Here is a 20,517-nt window from a genome sequence, read left to right on the forward strand (position 1 = left end):
ACCAGTTATCATCGAAAAAATACAGAAAACACAGATTCAGGGGGGAAAAGAGCACTTTTTTTCATCTAATAATTCCATTAATTTACCTTTTCATAATGATTTGGGTGTTGAAATTGTTTAGATGGTACTAGTGTATTTTTATAGATCAATGTATTTTCTTCTTCAGGATAAAAACATGACTCATGAATTTCTGCGACATAGCTTAATCTGTCCAACTCTGTTTGAAATCCATTTAATTAAATTATTTTTTTTGTACATTCCCAAATTGCAAAGGCCTCAGAGAGCTTGTACAGAGCTCTGTACACATGCGACATCCCCTGTCCCTAAACTCTCACATCGGCAAAATTAAGATGTTTTAAAGAGAGTTACTTTTAATCTTTACGGATGAATATATTTGAAGGGCTCGATTAAGGATTCATTATTATAGTGTTGTCGTTAAAATGTCTCACCTCATCCAGGATCTGGTCCAGTCGGCCCAGGATAACGGGCTCAACCTGTTCCAGAGAAAACATCCAGGCGGAGAGCTGCGCGTCTCGGTGCCGCTGCTCCAGACTCACTACCCTGGTCTGCAGCTCAGAGGTCCACAGCAAAACCACAATGCAAACTCCGAGGCACAAAACACATGCTGCAACGCAAATCATCACGCTTGGCAAATTGCTCCATGTTCTCCAAAGTGGCTGTTTTGAAGGTCTCTGCTGCTCGCCGCGGATCCGCCTCTCCCCACTCGGATGCTCATTCATTTTGGACTTTTACACTCTGGTTTGATGCACACAGAAAACTCTCTACTCATCAGGTGAAGGAATCTTGAGACCCCGCAACTTTGGAACTGAGAGTATACGTTTAACAGCTCCGTCGTCTTCCTCTTCGAACTATCTCCAAACTGCTTAACGTTAGCTGCATCTACATTAAAATTAGACCTCAATGCATTGTGAAAGTTGTCCTCAGCCGTCGAGGATGTTCCTGGATCACAGGGACGGACTCGGCCGCAGGTTAACTGTCAGTGCGCGTCTCTGAAAGTCGAGCCTGACTCCCTCCCCTCTGGACAGCTGTGGATGCCACGAGGCCTTTGCTTGCGGGGTGTGCTTCTCCTCTGAGAGGCTCTAGGTTCAATGCAGGGGCGGGATTCGTGACTGCGTTGCTGCCCCCTTTTGATCCACGTTCGCTTGGTGAGGGATATTTATAGGGCGCGCAACGCGAGCGCGCACGGTCACGCTTTTAGTGTAAACCGCTCAGCTGTGGACCAAAACAACACTGCACCGGAAGCATAAGTCCCATTGCACAAAAAGAAAGTCATGTTACGGCTTACAGCAGACATTCTGTACGGTCTTTACTCCATTCATTGTTTGACTTAACATGGAGGGATATTATTGAGGATGATATACACAGGGCTGGATTTACCAAAACTGTGTTGCTGTGTCCATTGGTAGAACTAAAATAATATCCCAAAGCGAAAATCTGCGGGATGGAAATATGTGAAACCTTTACTAGTGAGTATGATGTATCTTAGACTTAAAGTTAGTTTCCATCTGGTAATGAAACCACTTTAATGTAACTCTCCAGGGCTTAATAATTATAATTAAGGAAACAAGACCAACAGCAAGGAGATAGGCCAATGGTTGTTCATCAGGCGCCCGTTCTATTTGCCTATATAGCGATGTGATGACTCGGTTTTACTTGGTTTGGTTGTTTGTTAGTTTGGTTACTGGAAAAAATCAAAGAAGAAAAGAATGGGCAACAGGAAGAAAAAGGTCAAATGTAGTGTTTCTATGCGAGAAGAAAGGACAATCTAACTTGCTGATGAAACTGATGAAGAAAATTACTGATAAATTACTAAGAGATCCTAATTTTAATAACTTAAATATGTACAAAATTCTTTAGAAAATAAAGGTATTTTTAAGTAAATTAACAGTCCAACTCTAAATTTGCTAAAGTATGCTTAATGAAGTAAAAAAAAATGTAATTTCTTACAGAATAAATACTGCAATTATTAGAGTATTTGACTGGTTTTGTCACATCGGCTGGTTCAGGTAGAGGCAGGGAGGACTCAAAACAACAAGTGCTCTTTAATAATTCCGACTCGAGGACTGCGGACTGACGTGCACCAATACCGAACAACATTTAACAATGACGCGACCTAGGACACCAGGCATACAGGGCTTAAATACTCAAGGACGGTGCAGGTGATTGGACACAGGTGGAAACAATTCGACAATCACAGGACGAGGCAGGAAGTGAAGCTAACCCCAGGAACAAGAGACATGAAACTACAAAATAAAAAAGAAAGAAGACCCAAACCGTGACAGTTTTCTTAAATTACATTTGGCAGCGGCTGCCAAACAAATACTGAAACAATTTTTACTTTATTTTATATATTTTTCCTGTAGTATTACGATGAAACCCCTTTAATAGAGGGTACTGTGTATACATATATACTATTTTCCTTCTTGTTAACAACAGGAAAAATTAAAATGGTATTGAAATATTACCATTAAGATTTTTTTAAGACAATTGTTTGGTTAAATTCAAACATTTATTTATCTGATTTGTTTAAATTTAGTTTGTTCCAAAAAATGTGTTCAAAACAGGTTAAACAGAATATAGGACACATTATGTAAGAATTAGAACTTTTAAATAAGCATGAATCCTACCTTTAGCAATGAAAAACAACTTTTTAAATAGAGCTACTTTGGGTGGGCAAGGGTGCACTACCATCGCCCGACGACCCTGGCGAGGTCCATCTCTCCGGGAACCAGAGAACAGATGTTGGCTAGTTTCAAGAACAGTTTGCTGATATGTTCTCTCCCCTGCCAGGTCGGACCAACCTTATAGTTTACCAAATTGAGACCCCTTCCCAGGTAGCCAAAATGACGTGGCCCAGATCCGGCTTGAGCTCGGCATGCCAGAAAATACACGTTGAGTCCGTTTGCCGACTCGGAATGAATGACTCCCCAGAATCAGGCTGAATACTCTGGCCCGAATCAGGCGTACATAACTGCAGTCACCGGGCCATGATAAAAAAATAACTGGCCCCGCATCGGCCCAAACCCGACACTACAAAAGAAACACGTCGGCCCGCGTCCGGTTTGCCAGCTCGTCTGAGAATGGGGATGAATGACGGCCCAGGATCGGGTTGAAAATATTTTTCACAATATTCGTCACAAAAACACACTTTTTTTACTTACAAAATCAAGCCAGTCAAGATCACATTGTTTGGTAATGAATGTACGTCCAGAAAAGATATCAAGTGAAAACCATAAACCAAAGAAAGGTGCATATTGTTTTTATTTTGTGCAAGTTATTACATTATTTTGCAACCACGAACAAACAAATGCTAAATAACATAATAGAATAAATGATATAATAATATTTGACATTATATAAATAAGACAGACAAAAATGTTACCGTGAATTTGTAGAAAGCCCACTGTTTAAAGTGTCAAATTACATTATATAAAAAAAATGTAAACTCATACTGGGCAGCACCCTTTGATTCCAGCCAAAATCCAGAGGTTAATTTTGGATCAAAACGATACGGTGCTTGTGCTGGTCGCACTCATATGGACATGGAATCCCACAGTTATTTACTTTTTGCCTTGTGTGTAGTGTAGTGTGTAATGTAGACAAAGTCTGTCTCAAGCCCCATAGGCTCCAATACAAATCTTGTTTAAAAGTGTGGCTTCTGTGTAAATCGCTGTCTCTCTCTGGCTTTTGAGCAGCTGCTTTGTTGCCGTGGATACTTACACACGTGCTCCACTCTGTCAGTTTGTTAGTTGATCTTACCCAGCTGAACCATAACAGCTGATTAGTGGATTCACATGACACAGCTATGCTTTCTGTCAACAGACATCTCTCCCTTTCGTAACTTCTCTGCGCCAAAGGACATTTGTTTGAGGTTTGGATTCTGTGTAAATCGCTGTCTCTCTCTGCCCTTTGACCTTGTTAGTGATCACAGGTGCGCCGTTGTCAAGGTTACTCGCACCTGCGGGTTGCTCTGTCTGTTATTCATAGCTGATCAGCATCAGCTGATTAGTGGAATCTGACAGGACCTGAAGGTATTCAGGTCTTACAGAGGACATTTCAGAACATCCTTTGCACCCCACCCCCTCCCTTACAGCCGAGCCCCCACCTTTTAAACGCCTTTCTAACACTGCCTTTTCCCCCCACTCACAGATGTCCTCCCCTCCCTTGCTTCTTCCCCCATACATGTTTTCTAAATCCCCGCCTCGCAGAAGACCCAACCCCCTCCCTTTCTAACCCTGCCCACCCCCCCCCACCCAAATCCCTGCCATCAACCCCTGTATAGCCCAAAATCGCAATGTGTACAGACTGTAAAGTCTGTACACATGTACAGGTGTCAGCAGAGCCATGCCGGGAGTCAGTACCAGGGTGCGCACGAAACTACGATCGACGGACACCTGCTAGGCGAGAAAGCACAAAGAACTCCCAGAAAGAAGCTGAATTAGTGATGTACATTAATAAAACATGGATAATTGTGGAAGGAGAGAGTGAGAGTGTGAGAGAGGGGCTCGGTGTGTCCTAAGAAGTCCCCCAGCAGTCTAAGCCTAGAGCAGCTTAACTAAGGGCTGGTCCGGGCTAACCTGCTAACCAGCCCTAACTATAAGCAGTATCAAAGAGGAACGTTTTATGCTTTATCTTAAATGAGCTGACCGAGTCTGCCCCCCGGACTGAAAGTGGAAGCTGGTTCCACAAAAGAGGAGCTTGATAACTGAAGGCTCTGGCCCCTTTTTATAAAACTCTAGGAATCACAAGGAACCCAGCATCTACGGAGCGCAGATGCCTTGTAGGGCAATACGGTGTAACAAGCTCTTTAAGATAAGACGGTGCCTCACCAGCAAGTGCCTTGTAGGTGAGGAGAAGTACCTTAAATTCTATTCTTGATTTAACAGGAAGCCAGTGCAGGGAAGTTAATACAGGAGTTATATGATCCCATTTCTTGGTTCTTGTTAATACACGTGCTGCAGCATTCTGAATTAACTGGAGAGCTTTAAGCGATTTACAAGAGCAGCCTGATAACAAAGAATTACAGTAATCCAGTCTAGTAACAAATGCATGAACTAGTTTTTCTGCATCACTTTGAGACAGGAAGTTCCTGATTTTCAATATATTACGTAGATGAAAAAGGCAGTCCTTGAAGTCTGTAGCGCTGTATTCCTCTAATAGAGTAGAAACATCTCGCAGCTAAAGGGAGATTTTGTGGAAAGAAAAACAAATTCTTATAACAAGCGAATTGTAGAGGGGATTTTATCAACTATCAAACTAACAAATCTTTAGATGGGGTAACAAACAACAGGTGCTAATTGTGTTTCAACAGGAAACCACAAATGCCCTGAACTACTTTCCTTTTAAGTAAAACACTTAAATCAAGGATTTAAAATGCAAGAATCATTAGAACAAATAAAAATAAACATGTAAACAAATGCCGTACAGCCTTGAGGCCTTGAGTCCTTGAAGTCTAACAAGCTGATTGGTGTCTTCTGGCTTGATCGATGGAAGTTTATGCAGTGTTTTCTGATAACGTCGCCCAAAGGAAGCATATACAGGGTAAATAGAATCGGTCCAAGCACAGAACCTTGTGGGATTCCTTGACCAACATTGGTTGTCCTCGATGATTCACCGTTCACAAACACAAACTGGGATCGATCCGATAAATAAGATTTAAAACAGCTGAGTGCAGTTCCTTTGATGCCAATCAAGTGTTCTAGTCCTTGCAGCAGGATACAGTGATCGATGGTGTCAAATGCGGCACTGAGGTCAAGCAGGACAAGAAAAGAGACAAGTCCTTGGTCCGATGCAAGTAGAAGATCATTTGTAATTTTCACCAGTTTCGTTTCTGTGCTATGATGCACTCGAAATCCTGACTGGAAATCCTCTAAGAAAACATTGTTTTGTACAAAGTCACATAATTGATTTGTGACAGATTTCTCAAGGATCTTAGCGAGGAAGGGAAGATTAGAGATAGGTCTGTAGTTAGCCAACACCTCTGGAGCTAGAGTAGGTTTCTTAAGAAGAGGTTTAATTACAGCTACCTTGAAGGACTGTGGCACATGTCCTGTCAGCAAAGACAGATTCATAATATCCAGTAGGGATGTGCTAATTAACGGAAAAACTTCCTTAAGCAGCTTAGTTGGAATCGGATCCAGGAGACAAGTGGAAGAGTTGGATTTCAAAATTGTACAAGTCAGTTGATCAAGGTTGATGGAAGAGAAACCATTCAAGTAGGTATCACGGCCCACGGCTGCATCCAAGGTTCTTACATCCGAGGACGGGTCGGCTCCGGTTGGGGGCAGGAGACCATCAATTTTCGCTTTGATAGTCAGAATCTTATTATTGAAAAAGTTCATAAAGTCGTTACTACTGAGGTCCACAGAAATACACGGCTCGACGGCGCTGTCTGGGTCAGCTTCTTAGAAATGATTTGGGCTCCCTCCAAAGTTGGATGGATGCCGTCCCTCCTAATCAGACCAGGCTCTTCCCAAAACGTCTTCCAGTGATCAACAAAGCCCACATTATTTACTGGGCACCACCTCGACAACCAGCGGCGGAATGACGACATGTCGTCACTGATCAAGTTTGGGAGGGGGCCAGAGAAAACTACGGTGTCCGACATTGTTTTAGCGTATGTACACACCGATTCCACGTTAACATTTGCGACTTCCGAGTGGCGTAACCGAGAGTCATTACCGCCGACGTGAATTACAATCTTACTGTATTTACGTTTATCCTTAGCCAGCAGTTTAAAATAAGACTCAATGTCACCCGCTCTGGCCCCGGGTTTACAAGTAACAATGGCCCCTGGTTTCACTAACTTCACGTTCCTCAGAATGGAGCTACCTTTCCCCAGAGTTGGCTTCTCAGCGGGTGTGTCGCTGAGTGGGGAAAAGCGGTTTGAAACGTGATGTGGTTGGTGGTTAACCATTTGCTTCGACTTAGACTTATGCTTACTCCGGACAGTAACCCAGCCTGCCGGCCGCTAGGGGGTTGCCGGGGGACGGTTAGCAGGAGAAAACGATACGTCTATGTGGTCCGCACCGACTATAGGAGATGGCTGGTTAACTAATGCAGCTATTGACTGAGCTTCCATGGTGCAGAGCCGTGCTTCTCACTCACTAAGCCTCGTCTCCAACCTAATATACTACACTTCTTGTTCTTCTACATGTACCATTATCCGTAAGGAAGCCAGAGGAACAGCTAAACATGTGCCACACCAAGAAAGAAAGAGCAGGGGACGTAGCTAATGCTAAAAGAGGTAGGGTTAACGCTAAACAACGTCTAAGCAACTATTCGTTTGAACGTCAAAGTGCTGGACGGTGAAGCGTTTAACAACTCCTCACGTAGATAATTCTCCGCTTGTACTGACAATATCACGACAGAATCAACTTGGTATCGCTAGAGCTTTGAAAAAGTTCAATGACATCAAACACGCTGTCGACAGGAAGTGACGCAACAGACTCACCACAGGTCAAAACCTGTGGAAGCGTTCAGTGTTGTGGAATCTGGGAACCCAGCTGACTGCAGTCTAACAAGGTTTCGGCAACAAACAGAGGTTCCTCTACAGGATTAGTTGTTTTGTGAGGCCAGGATCCGCTTGATTTGGAGGAGAGTGACCACATCAGTTTTACTATTGAACCCGGACAGATGTTTTTAAAGGTTTTCGTGTTTTTTTATGTTTATGAGGCGCAGGTGTCCAAGAAGGGAGTAAGAAGAGTAACAAGAGATGTGATAATTTCTTCTGATGTGTTTTTTTATTAACTTACTGTGTGTAACAAAGTTTTACCTACGTGATGGGAATGTACACCCATGGGCAGAGCTACCTACCCCTTCTCCAAAACTGAGGTAGAGTTCAACTGGGTCTCACTCGACCAGATCCAAAAACAGTATTAGGCAGGCATACAAAAAACCACACACCGCCTCTCTTTTTCTTTCTCTCCCTCTTCTGTTCCTCAACCAGGCTGGTTATATAGGCCACCAGCTCATTAGCTGATTGCTCCCCAGGTCTTATACGGCCACACCTCCTCGCCAACAGCCAACCAGCACTGCACACCTGTAAGCCATGAAAAAAACAAAACAGTACCCCCACTCACAGTTAAAGGCATAGAGACAAAACATGGGGACATGCAACAACAAATGAGACAACAATTTGTATTACCAAAGAATTCTGTAGTTAACCTGTTTTGTCAAAATGAATGAAAGCTATTGAAATGATGCATGAGTGACTGACGTGAAAGAATTTAACTCAACAAGCTATTACTACAATTTTGGTCTAACTAAAAGAGGTAATTAATTAGTTACACAAAGGCTAAAGGAAATTTATGAAGTAACATCTCAATCTGTCTAAGAGAATTAGAATTGGTGACGTGCACTGAAATGTTTCTACGGAGAGACTCAATGTCAGAGATAAGAGATGCACAAGCATTCTTTAAAACAAAGACGAAAACAAATATTTTTAGAAAAATGGCATTTCACTAAACGGTGGGGGCCATCAAGGCAGCTCAAAAGGTTATTTCTCCTCTTTGGAAGTAACTTAAGCAAATTTAAAAACACACAGTGGTAAATGAAATGAATCTTGAGTGCAAATATTTATCTGGGATATAGTTGGATTATGTACTTTACGCAAATACAAGGGCATAAAGGTTGTCCATTTGGTTTGATCTTTAATTTAGCTCATAATTGCTGCAATAAAAAAATTACAACATTTTTGTTTCACAAACAAGCGGATTATAGAGAAAATTTTATGACATCAACTAATAGATCTTTAAAAGGAATGGAGGTACTGATAGACATTATTTTGGCATGCATTGAAACACAAGGTTTAAATTATGAGAAAACATTAGTGTGGACTTCATTGAACTAAATCAATGTAAAGAAAAGGATTAGATGTGTGCAGATACCTGACTCCTCTGAGGCGTGGCGGGCAAACCAGGGAGGTGAGTACAATAAGGTTACCTAGCTGGAACCAGTGAAGAACCCAAATGGAAGCCATTAGGGTCACTTTTAGAGGGGTTTAATAACACCTGGGGGTTTAGTGAGGTCTGTAGGATGGAGCTCGATGGTGGATGCACAACGCAGGGATTGGTGAGCAATGGCGCCACCTAGACCACGAGTCAACTTACAGATAGATATACAGTATACACACATACATATTTAACAGAAGCGCAATTCCTAAATAAGACATAAGATGAATCGGGAAGACACTGTAAACAAAGTATGTCTAGAATTGATAGAAATAGTAGACTAAACTTTGTTCTTTTTTGTTTTCATCATAAGAGGAACATGTTGAAGTTGATCCTGGACTGGACTCCGCTTCGCCACCAACTGTGATCTCCCTCGGTACCGCCAACAACTACAGCCCCATCAATGAACATTATAAAATGCTTGGACGATCTGAACGAGCAAAGAAACCAGGACTCATATGGCGAGTCTGAAGATCCACAGAATGAAAAATAACTTTTACTCTTTTGGACTTCATGAAATTAAAAACGTCAAGGAGGCAGAACTTTTGGAGAACAAACAAAGACAGTGTTGTCAGCACAAATTATTCCAAGTTGACAAAGTAAGAGCCCTGAGGAAACCAGCAGAAAAGTAGAAGATGAGAAGAAGAAGAAGAAACATAGATGGGCAAAGACTTGTGAAGCACACTAGTTGTGAACGTAGTGTGTGATCACTATGGCAACATGGATATTGAAGCCGAGAAGGGAGGGCTCACATCGGCGGTGGAGGAGGGGAGGAGCAGAGCGGGGCCAGGCGGACCCCAGTGACGGATTCAATTCAATTCAATTTGTTTTATTTTGTATAGCCCAAAATCGCAAATTACAAATTTGCCTCAGAGGGCTTTACAGTCTGTACACATGCAACATCCTTTACATTACATTACATGTCATTTAGCTGACGCTTTTATCCAAAGCGACGTACAATAAGTGCATTTCCACATAGATACAAACTCAGAAAACAAGTAACAAGAAAGTACATTTTCATCAAATAAGCAGTTACAAAACATGTTATAGAAAAGTGCCATTATAAGTACAATTTAAGTGCTATTATTTGTTAGTGCTACGGGTTGCTAGTGTTTTAGTCAAGGTAGAGTCTGAAAAGGCGTGTCTTGAGTTTTCGACGGAAGATGTAGAGGCTCTCTGTGGTCCTGATGTCATCGGAGAGCTCATTCCACCATCTGGGAGCCAGGACAGCAAAGAGTCGCGATCTCGTCGAGTGCTTTTCTCTCAGTGAGGGAGGAACAAGCCGCTTGGCAGATGCAGATCGAAGTGTGCGAGTTGGGATGTAGGGTTTCACCATGTCCTGGATGTAGACTGGTCCCGATCCATTTATGCATGGTACGTCAGTACCAGTGTTTTGAACTGGATGCGGGCCCCATCCAACCAATGAAGTGAACGGAGAAGCAGTGTGGTGTGGGAGTATTTCGGAAGGTTGAAGACCAGTCGAGCTGCTGCATTCTGGATGAGCTGCAGTGGTCGTATGGCGGTACCTGGGAGACCCGCCAGCAGAGAGTTGCAGTAGTCAAGGCGGGAGATGACAAGCGCCTGAATCAGTACCTGTGCCGCCTTCTGAGTGAGAAAGGGTCGTATTCTCCTGATGTTGTAGAGCGTGTATCTACAGGATCGTGTCGTCGCTGCGATGTTGGCAGTCAGGGAGAGTTGGGAGTCAAGTGTCACGCCGAGGTTCCTGGCACTCTGAGTGGGCGTTAACACGGAGTCGCCGAAGTTAACGGTCAAGTCCTGGGTGGGCGAGGTTTTTCCAGGGAAGAAAAGTAGTTCGGTCTTGTCGGGGTTGATCTTCAGGTGATGAGCGGACATCCACTTGGAGATGTCAGTCAGACATGCAGAGATCCGTGCCGCCACCTGAGTGTCCGAGTCGGGGAAGGAGAGAATTAGTTGGGTGTCGTCGGCATAGCTGTGATAGGAAAAACCGTGCGAGCGAATGACGGAGCCAAGGGAGTTGGTGTAAATTGAGAAGAGGAGGGGACCCAGGACGGAGCCCTGAGAAACTCCAGTTGTAAGGGGACAAGGTTCCGACACTGATCCTCCCCAAGTTACCCGGTAGGTGCGACCATCAAGGTAGGATGAGAGAAGAGACAGCGCGGATCCTGTGACACCAAGTTCCTGAAGGGCGGCGATAAGGATCTGGTGGTTTACTGTGTCGAATGCTGCAGAAAGGTCCAGTAGGATGAGCACGGAGGAGAGCGAGGCGCCTCTAGCAGCGTGGAGTTGTTCCGTGACAGCGAGGAGAGCAGTCTCTGTTGAATGGCCCGCCTTGAAGCCTGACTGGTGGGGGTCTAGGAGGTTGTTACTATGGAGGTAGGAGGAGAGTTGGTTGAAGATGGCTCGTTCTGGACAGGAAGGGAAGGAGGGATACCGGTCTGTAGTTGTTTACTTCCGAAGGGTTGAGGGTGGGTTTCTTCAGAAGTGGGTTAACTCTTGCTTCCTTCAAGGTGTTGGGGAAACAGCCAGATAACAGTGCATTGTTAATGAGACATGTGAGGAAGGGAAGAAGATCAGGGGCGATCGACTGTAGGATATGGGATGGGATGGGGTCAAGGGGGCAGGTGGTGGGACGGGCAGAGGTTATTAAGGTAAGGACTTTGTTAGGGGACAGGGGTGTGAAACAGGGAAGTGAGGGCGATTGGGGCGAGGTCTGTGCGATATAACTGGAAGGAGGTGGGTTGGAGAAGGAGGAGCGTATGTCATCTATTTTTCTGGTAAAGTAGGTGACAAAGTCTCCTGGGAGAAGGGTGGAGGGGGGAGGAGGACTGGGGGGTTCGAGGAGGTTAGTGAAGATGGAAAATAGTTTTTTGGGGTTGGAAAATGAGGACTCAAGGAGCTGGAGGGGATCTGCCAGCCCGTCGAGTCTTAAGCAGACACAGCGAGTCGAGAGAGGACGACAGAGTTGTTAGTAGAGTCTCTGCGGCAACGTTCGGATGCAAAAGTGCAAAAGAGTCGGTTGCGGGGAGAGCTGATATAACGGAGGAGGCCAGGGAGGGGGGGGAGAGTGAGCGAATGTTACGGCGGACCGGTATGGAGTCGATTGATGGGGCAGGGTCGTTAGTTGGTGAGAGCGGAAGGGAGTATGAGACGAAGTAGTGATCAGAGACATGCAGCGGAGTTACAGTGAGGTTAGTTGTAGTGCAGTTCCTAGTGAAGATGTAGTCAAGGTGATTGCCAGCTTTGTGAGTCGGAGGGGAGGGATTGAGTGTCAGTGCAAATGAAGCAAGTAGGAGTATGAGGTCAGATGACTTCTCTGTCGGGATGTTGAAGTCACCTAGGAGGATGAGCTGAGGGCCATTTTCAGGGAAGTTTGACAGGACGATGTCTTCTGTCCCGAAACCCTTCAATGGGGAAAAAAAGGGAAGAAAGTGCTGGGAAAGTTAGTTGCTGTAGCACTACGAATTAGGGTTATGACTGTTTATTCTGATCTTAGTGGCTGTATCACTCCTCGCTGTGTTTGAGTGACTCTAATACTTGGTATTGGAGGACTACAGCAGCGTCGGGTGAATGCTACCAGGACTAACCAATTTGAACCAACAGGAATCTTAACAGGACAATGAAAATGGGGGAAAACTGCACCATGGGAGTCATCTCAATCCCCTGACCAATTATCGAGGCCTTAATGGCCTTATCTGAATAAAACTCTGACACCGGATTATAAAACAATGATTTACTAGTCAAGGAATTGTGATGAGTGATGAAATAATTTACAGTATTTACTGTATTGGCAAAAACAGTAGACAGCTATTATATATTTTAGATATTAGATATTTGCTTCACAACTTCAAAGTAATCCATGTCAATAAAATACATGACATCTGAACTTATGGAAGATAATTGTGTTACCAAAAGGTACAGCCTGGCTTACTGATAATCAATCCGAGTTCAGAGGGAGAAAAAAATCCCCTCACGAGTCAACCTAACTGATCCTTTTTTGAATTTGTGTGAAAGTGGTTCTAAAGAAGGTGAGGAGTTACCAATGTTACCAAATGTTAAGTATAAACCTGTGAATGCGAGAATAATATGCAATTGAAACACATATGGGGCACATACAGAGGACAAACCCTTTATTAATTCAAACAGTGAACTGCCTTTCTTCTGGTGCAGCTCTCATAATAACAAAACATAATTCTTACATACAAGACACCCTCAAATTATATTATTGTAATTAATTGAGGACAAATACAGAACCAAGAAATAATAATTTGATTTGTACACTTAGGACTCAAACAAATCTTATATCTGCATAAAAACATTAAGTTAATCTCCAATTCATTTCATGCACAACCTTGTTTATCTCACCCTGGGAGAGTGACCCTGTTGGCCAGTCGGGTGGGACTTCCCACCATCCTTTATCCCAGAGTAGCTTGTCACCTAAACACATTGGACATTGAGGGGAAACACCGCCTTTCCTTCCCTGTCTATATATGGACAAAGATCACGACGGGGTCACTGTACCTATTTCAGTGCCTTTTGTAATTTGCTGTGTGACCTGTTTGCAACAGGTCAGGGTGAATGTGATAGAGCGTTAGTCAAGTCATATCTGTGATGCTTTGTAATTGGAGGGTTGAGGAACTTGTACAACAAAGACCACTTAGCCAACGAATGGTGACATAGGACTGTTTGACGCATGTTATTTCCTGCTGGGGCTGAAGCTCATATGTCGCTGACCTTCAGCTTTAAGAATGTGTTATTGTATTGTGTCTTTAAGGATAGATTTTGTTTCTGCTCACAAGAGACCCATATCCATCTTTCTTACCAGTTCTATAGTAACACCATACACCATCATTGGAAAAGGGTTTGCAAAGCTTTACACTTTCCAAAAAAAGATGTTGACACTCAATCACCTCTCCCGCTTTGACGTTGTTGTTTTAAAGAGGAAGACGATACAAATTTTAGAATACGGTAAGAGGGGGGTCTATGACTTTTCAGCTCTTTAGCTCTTATAATTTAAATTATATTAATTAAAATCATCAACTTTTTTGACATGGTTTCCAATGGAGTTAATTTTCAAATCATCTCAAAACTTCAACTTTAAATTTTTCAGCTTTTCCATACATTCAGCTAGAAACACCATTTGAACTTTGTTGACACAAGTCTTAACAATTTTATTAAAAACAGCTTGGTGATATCTATTATACCTATTTCATAATCACTAATTATGTTTCATTAGATTTTGGGTCCATTTCTGAGTTTTACTGTGGAGCTGTGTCAGAGTTCGGTAAAAAAAGAGCACTTTTGCAATCACTGGCACAATATTCACTTTTAAGGCTTCATTTTTGGATTAAAACGATGCAGTGCTTGTGCTGGTCGGACTCAAATGAGTATGGAATCCCACATTTATTTACTTTTTGCGTGAGGAGCCCGAGAGTGAGACAAAGTCTGTCCGAAGCCCCATTGGCTCCAATACAAATCTCATATTTAAAAAAAACAAAAAACAGGAGGTACATGTTTTGTAAACTGCCAGTTGAGCAGTTTTAATACAGATAGGAGGAGCGTATTGGTTCAGGCACTCTTTAAGCCAGCGGTATGTTTTAAAAGTATCATTTTAGCACTTGTATCAGGAAAACGCCTAACAATACTCATCCATAGTGGATAATTGTAAACATCAAAAACATCCAGTCCATTTACCAAGTCCATTTAGTTTGAATGGAAAACATTCTCTCTCCCACCCCCCCCCTCACCCAATTCCATTATTTCAAAATAAAAGCCTCAATGATTATCTGTACCTCAACCATAGGTACACCACAATTGCTGTCAAATAATAGTACAACTAGTACTTACTTATTCTACTACTAGTACCACTAGTACCACAATTACAACTATAACTTGTACTAAATCTTATATTACTACAAAAACATTTTTTAATTCTCAGCTTTTCCTATTTCTATTTCAGCAATGTTTAAATTCATTTCAGCTTTTATTATTTCTGTATTGTTTCAAATTCATAGAAGCTTCTCCCATTTCTGTTTTTTTGCAATTCTTTCAAGTTCATTTCAGCTATTCTCATTTCTGTATTTTTAGCAATTTTTTAATTTATTTCAGCTTCTCATATTTCAGGAATCAAGAATCAGGAAACGTTTATTGCCATAATATGTTGTACATACATGGAAATTGTCTTGGCGGTAAGTGCATGACAGAAGACAGTACAATAATGACGACATAGTGCAAATAAGATAAAAATAAAAGTATAATAAAATATAAGCTATGGGTTAGTACGCTAAAAACTAAAGTTATGGGTTAGTAAGTTAGAGTAGATAAGATAAAATTAGGAATAAAAATAAAGATAAAGTGCACCAGCTAAACAAAGTGACGAGTGACAAGTGAAAGTGACACAGTGAATGAATGAACAAGGGAGTCAGAGTCAGTCAGAGGGGGTCTGTTGATTAAGAAACTGTTCGTGTGGCGGGAGGTCTTAGTCCTGATGGATATCAGCCTCCTGCCGGATGGAAGGGGCACAAACAGTTCATGTCCAGGGTGGGAGGGGTCGGCTACAATCTTTCTGGCCCGCTTCAAAGTCCTGGCAGCGAACAAGTCTTGGAGAGACGGAAGATTGCAGCCAATTATCCTCTCTGCAGAGTGGATGACACGCGGTGATGGAGGAGCAGAGGATGGACTCGATGATGGCCGTGTAGAAGTGCACCATCATCGTCTTTGGCAGGTTGAATTTCTTCAGCTGCCTCAGGAAGAACATCCTCTGCTGAGCCTTTTTCGTCATGGAGCTGATGTTCAGCTCCACCTTGAGGTCCTGGGTGATGATGGAGCCCAGGAAACGGAGCCCACAGTGGTGACGGGGGAGTCACACAAGGTGAGGGGGGATGGTGGGGCTGCGTTCTTCCTGAAGTCCACGACCATCTCCACTGTCTTCAGGGCATTAAGCTCCAGGTTGTTCTCGCTGCACAACGTCACCAGGTGGTCAGACTCCCACCTGTAGGCGGACTCGTCCCCACCTGAGATCAGTCCAATGAGGGTGGTGTCATCAGCAAACTTCAGGAGCTTGACGGACTGGTGACTGGAGGTGCAGTTGTTGGTGTACAGGGAGAAGAGCAGAGGGGAAAGAACGCAGCCTTGGGGGGAACCGGTGCTGATGGACCAAGAGGCAGAGACGTTTTTCCCCAGCTTCACGTGCTGTTTCCTGTCGGACAGGAAGTCAGTGATCCACTTGCAGGTGGAGTCGGGCACGTGCAGCTGAGAGAGTTTGTCCTGCAGCAGAGACGGGATGATGGTGTTGAAAGCAGAGCTGAAGTCCACAAACAGGATCCTGGCGTAGGTTCCTGGGGAGTCCAGATGCTGGAGGATGAAGTGGAGGGCCATGTTGACAGCATCGTCTACAGACCTGTTGGCGATGTAGGCGAACTGCAGGGGGTCCAGGAGGGGGACGGTGAGGGACAGGACTTCATGACTACGGAGGTCAGTGCGACGGGCCTGTAGTCATTCAGTCCTGTGATCCTGGGCAACTTGGGAACAGGGATGATGGTGGAGGTCTTGAAGCAGGCTGGCACGTGGCATGTCACCAAGGAGGTGTTGAAGATGGCGGTGAACACAGGAGACAGCTGGTCAGCACAATGCTTAAGGGTGTGGGGCGAGACTGAGTCCGGACCGGCTGCTTTCCGGGGGTTTTGTCTTTTGAAGAGCCGATTGACGTCACTCTCCAAGACAGAGAGGGGCAGTGGGGGAGGGAACAGTAGTCCAGAGGTGTGAGCACCTGATGGGTCGGGGGAGGTGGTGGAGTTGTGGGGGATGGAGTCAGGACATTGTCTTTTAAATCTGCAGTAGAACTCATTCAGCTCATCTGCCAGGCGGAGGTCATTCATGGAGTGGGGGGTTTTCGGCTTGTAGTTTGTGAGGTGTTTAATCTTTCTGTTTAATCTTTTTAATCTTTCTAATTTCTAATCTTTCCGCAATGTTTAGAATAATTTCAGCTTTTTACAGGTTGGCTTCAAAGCCTGGGTCACCCAGAGTACTCCACCCCCAAAGAATCAGCTGTACCTTCCTCTGTGTGTTTTAGTGTCTTTTTCTTCATCCTAGATTTAGCTACACACAATTACTGTCATATGCCTTTTGATAGTGATACAAATTTATTTGTCCGATTACTCCATGAAGTTAATCGTTGTCTCAGTGATAATAACATCCAGATACAAAACAGGTTCGATTGTATAGAAGTCAACAAGAATGACTCCTTCTCTCTTCTTTATTCACTCAGTAAACTGTGTAAACATGAGTGTGTTTTTCACGTTTTCTGTTTGCTTAGTGTGGTCGCTGCCACTACCAGAGCCTTATCACTACCGAAAATCATCAATGCGGAAAATTGTGTTTTATCGATAAGATCACTGAACTCAAGGCTCCACAGCCGCTGTTCACAAACCAACGGCTGATTTCAAGATGACTCTCTCCACTTCCTATTCACATCTATTATTTTAACACACTTTCTAAAGAAATAGATAACCTGATGACAGTTCATTGTTTTCACAATTTGACCAAGGTTCTCCTCAACAAAAGAAGGAACTCTGTATTCAGAGGCTCAGAAAATCTCCATGGGCCAGTTGTTCAAAGGTAAACTGATCGGATTTTGGTTATCGGATTGGATCAAATCTTGAAAATGAGTTGTTCAAAAGGGAAAGAAGGAATCTGAAATCAGATTAGATCAGGGAATCCAATCCTAGTTTTAATCTGGATCAAACCTTCAGTTTGTGTTGTTCAAAACTTGTCAGTGGGATTTGGATAACTTTGATCCAAAAAAACAGGATTATCCTGATCCCAACAGGGGGTAGGATTTCAAGGTGGTTTTTAGGAAGAAAATGTAGTAAAACTTTAAAATTGGTCAAATAATACATTTGTATCATTTAGTGTATATACTTTTATTTATATTTTGCACTTGACTTGTGTAACCGTTGTAACAGTGATAAAGTAGACATAGGCTAACAATTAAGCTATTCAGTATAGTAAAGTAAAAATAAAATAAAAATTATCGTGTCCCCATGAAATAATCCGCCAAACAGATTTCAATAAACAAAAATAATATATTCATTTTTCGGTCATTCATCACCGTATATTAATTTCAAAGAAACAATCATCAGAGATGAGCCTGTCAAAAATAATGTCTAACAATTGCATCCCTTACTATACGTCCAGTCAGTCCCTGATTCTGACAGACCACCAGAGGTTGGTCTGGTTCTTCAACAGGCTCAGGTGCATCACAAACATCATCACAGAGAAGGACATTGCGCCTGGTAGCGATGTTGTGCAGGACGATACACGCAAGTATTATGTTGCATGCTCCCTGTGGTTCCACTCGCAAGTAGTTAAGGCATGCAAAGCGTCTCTTCAGAACTCCATTTAAACGCTCAATTGCACATCTTGTTTTGCAATGAGCAGTGTTGAAGCGTTCCTGCGCAGGTGTGGTTGCTGCAAGAAAAGGAGTCATCAGCCATGGTAGGAGTGGATAGGCACTGTCTCCTAATATTATGCCATCCGGTCGGTTGGTTTGGAGCTCTCTGTATAAAGCACTCTCTCTCTCAGGATGCGTGCATCATGAACAGACCCAGGCCACTTCACGACACAGTTTGTGATGATGAGGTGTTGGATGTTGATGCTGCACCTCCCCTTTCGGTTGATGTACTCCCAATCCCTCTCATGAGGTGCTTGGATATGCACATGAGTGCAGTCAATAACCCCAATAGTATTGGGCATATTCCCCAAAAGAAAAAACTTGTGCTTGGTCTGGGCAATCTGGACATCCTTTGGAAGTGAAACAAACTGATTGACCAGGCTGGCCAATGCAATTGACACAGCTTTCACTACATCACTCACAGTTGATTTGTCCACTCCTATATTGTCACCAACAACTTGGTAGAAAGTCCCAGATGCATAGAAGCGCAGAGCAATGAGGACCTGTTCTTCCACAGACACTGTGGCTCCTTCGGGTTCTCCGTTGAAGTTTTGGCCTGACAAGGTCTGCAATGTACTTAATATCAGCATTCCCAAAGCGAAAGCGAGCATACAGTTCTTCAGTGGTGTATTGCTCCAGTGGTTGTGCACGCTCAACATACACCCTTTGACGGTATCCTCTTCCACCAACACGGTGGTAGCGATGGACAATACCTGCCATGTCAGTGTCTCTCTCTAAGTCCTCTGAGAAAGGCTGAATATAAGATGGCTGTCAAATACCCACACACCAATTGGCTGACGTGCTGTGGCTTGTGTTCAATTAAATCAATCATGCCCAAGGCCTACAAATACTATGTTCACTACAACAGAAGCGGTGAAACCATGGACTCAAAAGGACCTAATTTCACTGTTGCAGAAACCCATGCACTGCTGGAGGGTGTTAAGTGCCATTATGCCTCAATAGTAGGAGGCTCTGTTGCAGGTGGAATGGTGACTAACAAAAGGAAGAAAGACATTTGGGTTGAAATCACCCAGAATGTAAATGCAATGGGGTCTGGCCAGAAGAGGACCTTGGAGCAAGTGAAATTTAGATGGAAGAATCTGAGGGCCAGAGCAACGAAGGACCTTGCTGAGGCAAAAAACACCCAAACAGGCAACAAACCCTTTAATAAAGGTGAATACACAGATGTGGTTCTGGACATTATTGGAGAACTATAAAGCTCTGCATGGGATTCATGGTGTTGTAGGGGATGGTGAGCCTACAATTGTAGAGGAAAGTGAGCCAGTTCTTCCTAATGCAGAGGAAACATTCATTCTGGATCTCAGCCCTATTATTGAAGAACAACCTGGATCCTCACTGGTAGAGCCAGCAGTCACAGGAGCTCAGAAAAGAGGCTTGAAGAATCCTTTGCCGAATAATAATGATGATGCCTATGAATCACTTCCTAAACGAGAAACTGAAAGAGCAGAAGCATAGATACTCCTGGCAGAGGAACAAATCAAGCTGACCAAACTGCAGCAAACCAAAGCGAAACTTCAGATCCGCCTCCTAAAAGCAGGGCTTGGAAATGCTGGTCTCTCCTCCTCAGATGAAGAAGAACCCTGAACATTCTTTATTTCGTTAACAATTGGATATTTAGCCATTTTATTTTTTAAAGATGTTTTCAAAATATCCACTATGTATTTGTTAATGTATATTTGTTTTTTATTTGTTGTGGTTCAGATGAGGGGTCATAAAAGTAATTATTTAATATAATTATTATTTAATATAATTTAATTAAAGTTAAATTATGAATATTACTTCTACCTGTTCTTTACATAGCCCACATTGTGATATGTTGTCCCATTTAGAGCACTGTAATCCGGATTTGGTAATCTTGAAAACTGTGTATCTGGATCAGAGTGATCCAGTCCAATGTTGCTTTGAAAAACCGGCATAAAAATAAGATGGATTACCTGATCCTGGATAGGAAAAAAGGGGATTTCCAAATGCGGATAATTTTGATTCAGATTAAATGTTTTGAACAACTGGCCCCATAGGACAAGTAAACAAGGATTTAGGACCCAAAATGCAATCACAGGAGTCAATGTGGGATTACCAAATTTATACTTGCCC

At 43.1% G+C, this 20,517-nt stretch overlaps 1 protein-coding gene across 20 annotated transcripts in view; it reads right to left on the reverse strand.

Annotated features, from left to right (window-relative positions):
* col13a1 (collagen, type XIII, alpha 1) overlaps window positions 1–592 on the reverse strand; it is a 147,565-nt gene extending 146,973 nt beyond the window's left edge. For all 20 annotated transcript variants that reach the window (XM_062566400.1, XM_062566393.1, XM_037465553.2 and 17 more), the window contains exon 1: window positions 450–592. In XM_062566400.1, the coding sequence (XP_062422384.1) occupies window positions 450–454 (5 nt within the window). In that variant the 5' untranslated portion in view covers window positions 455–592. The remainder of the gene's footprint in view (window positions 1–449) is intronic.
* Between the last annotated feature and the right edge of the window lie 19,925 nt (window positions 593–20,517).

Source organism: Pungitius pungitius, chromosome 13 (assembly GCF_949316345.1).
Source record: "Pungitius pungitius chromosome 13, fPunPun2.1, whole genome shotgun sequence".
NCBI lineage: Eukaryota > Metazoa > Chordata > Actinopteri > Perciformes > Gasterosteidae > Pungitius > Pungitius pungitius.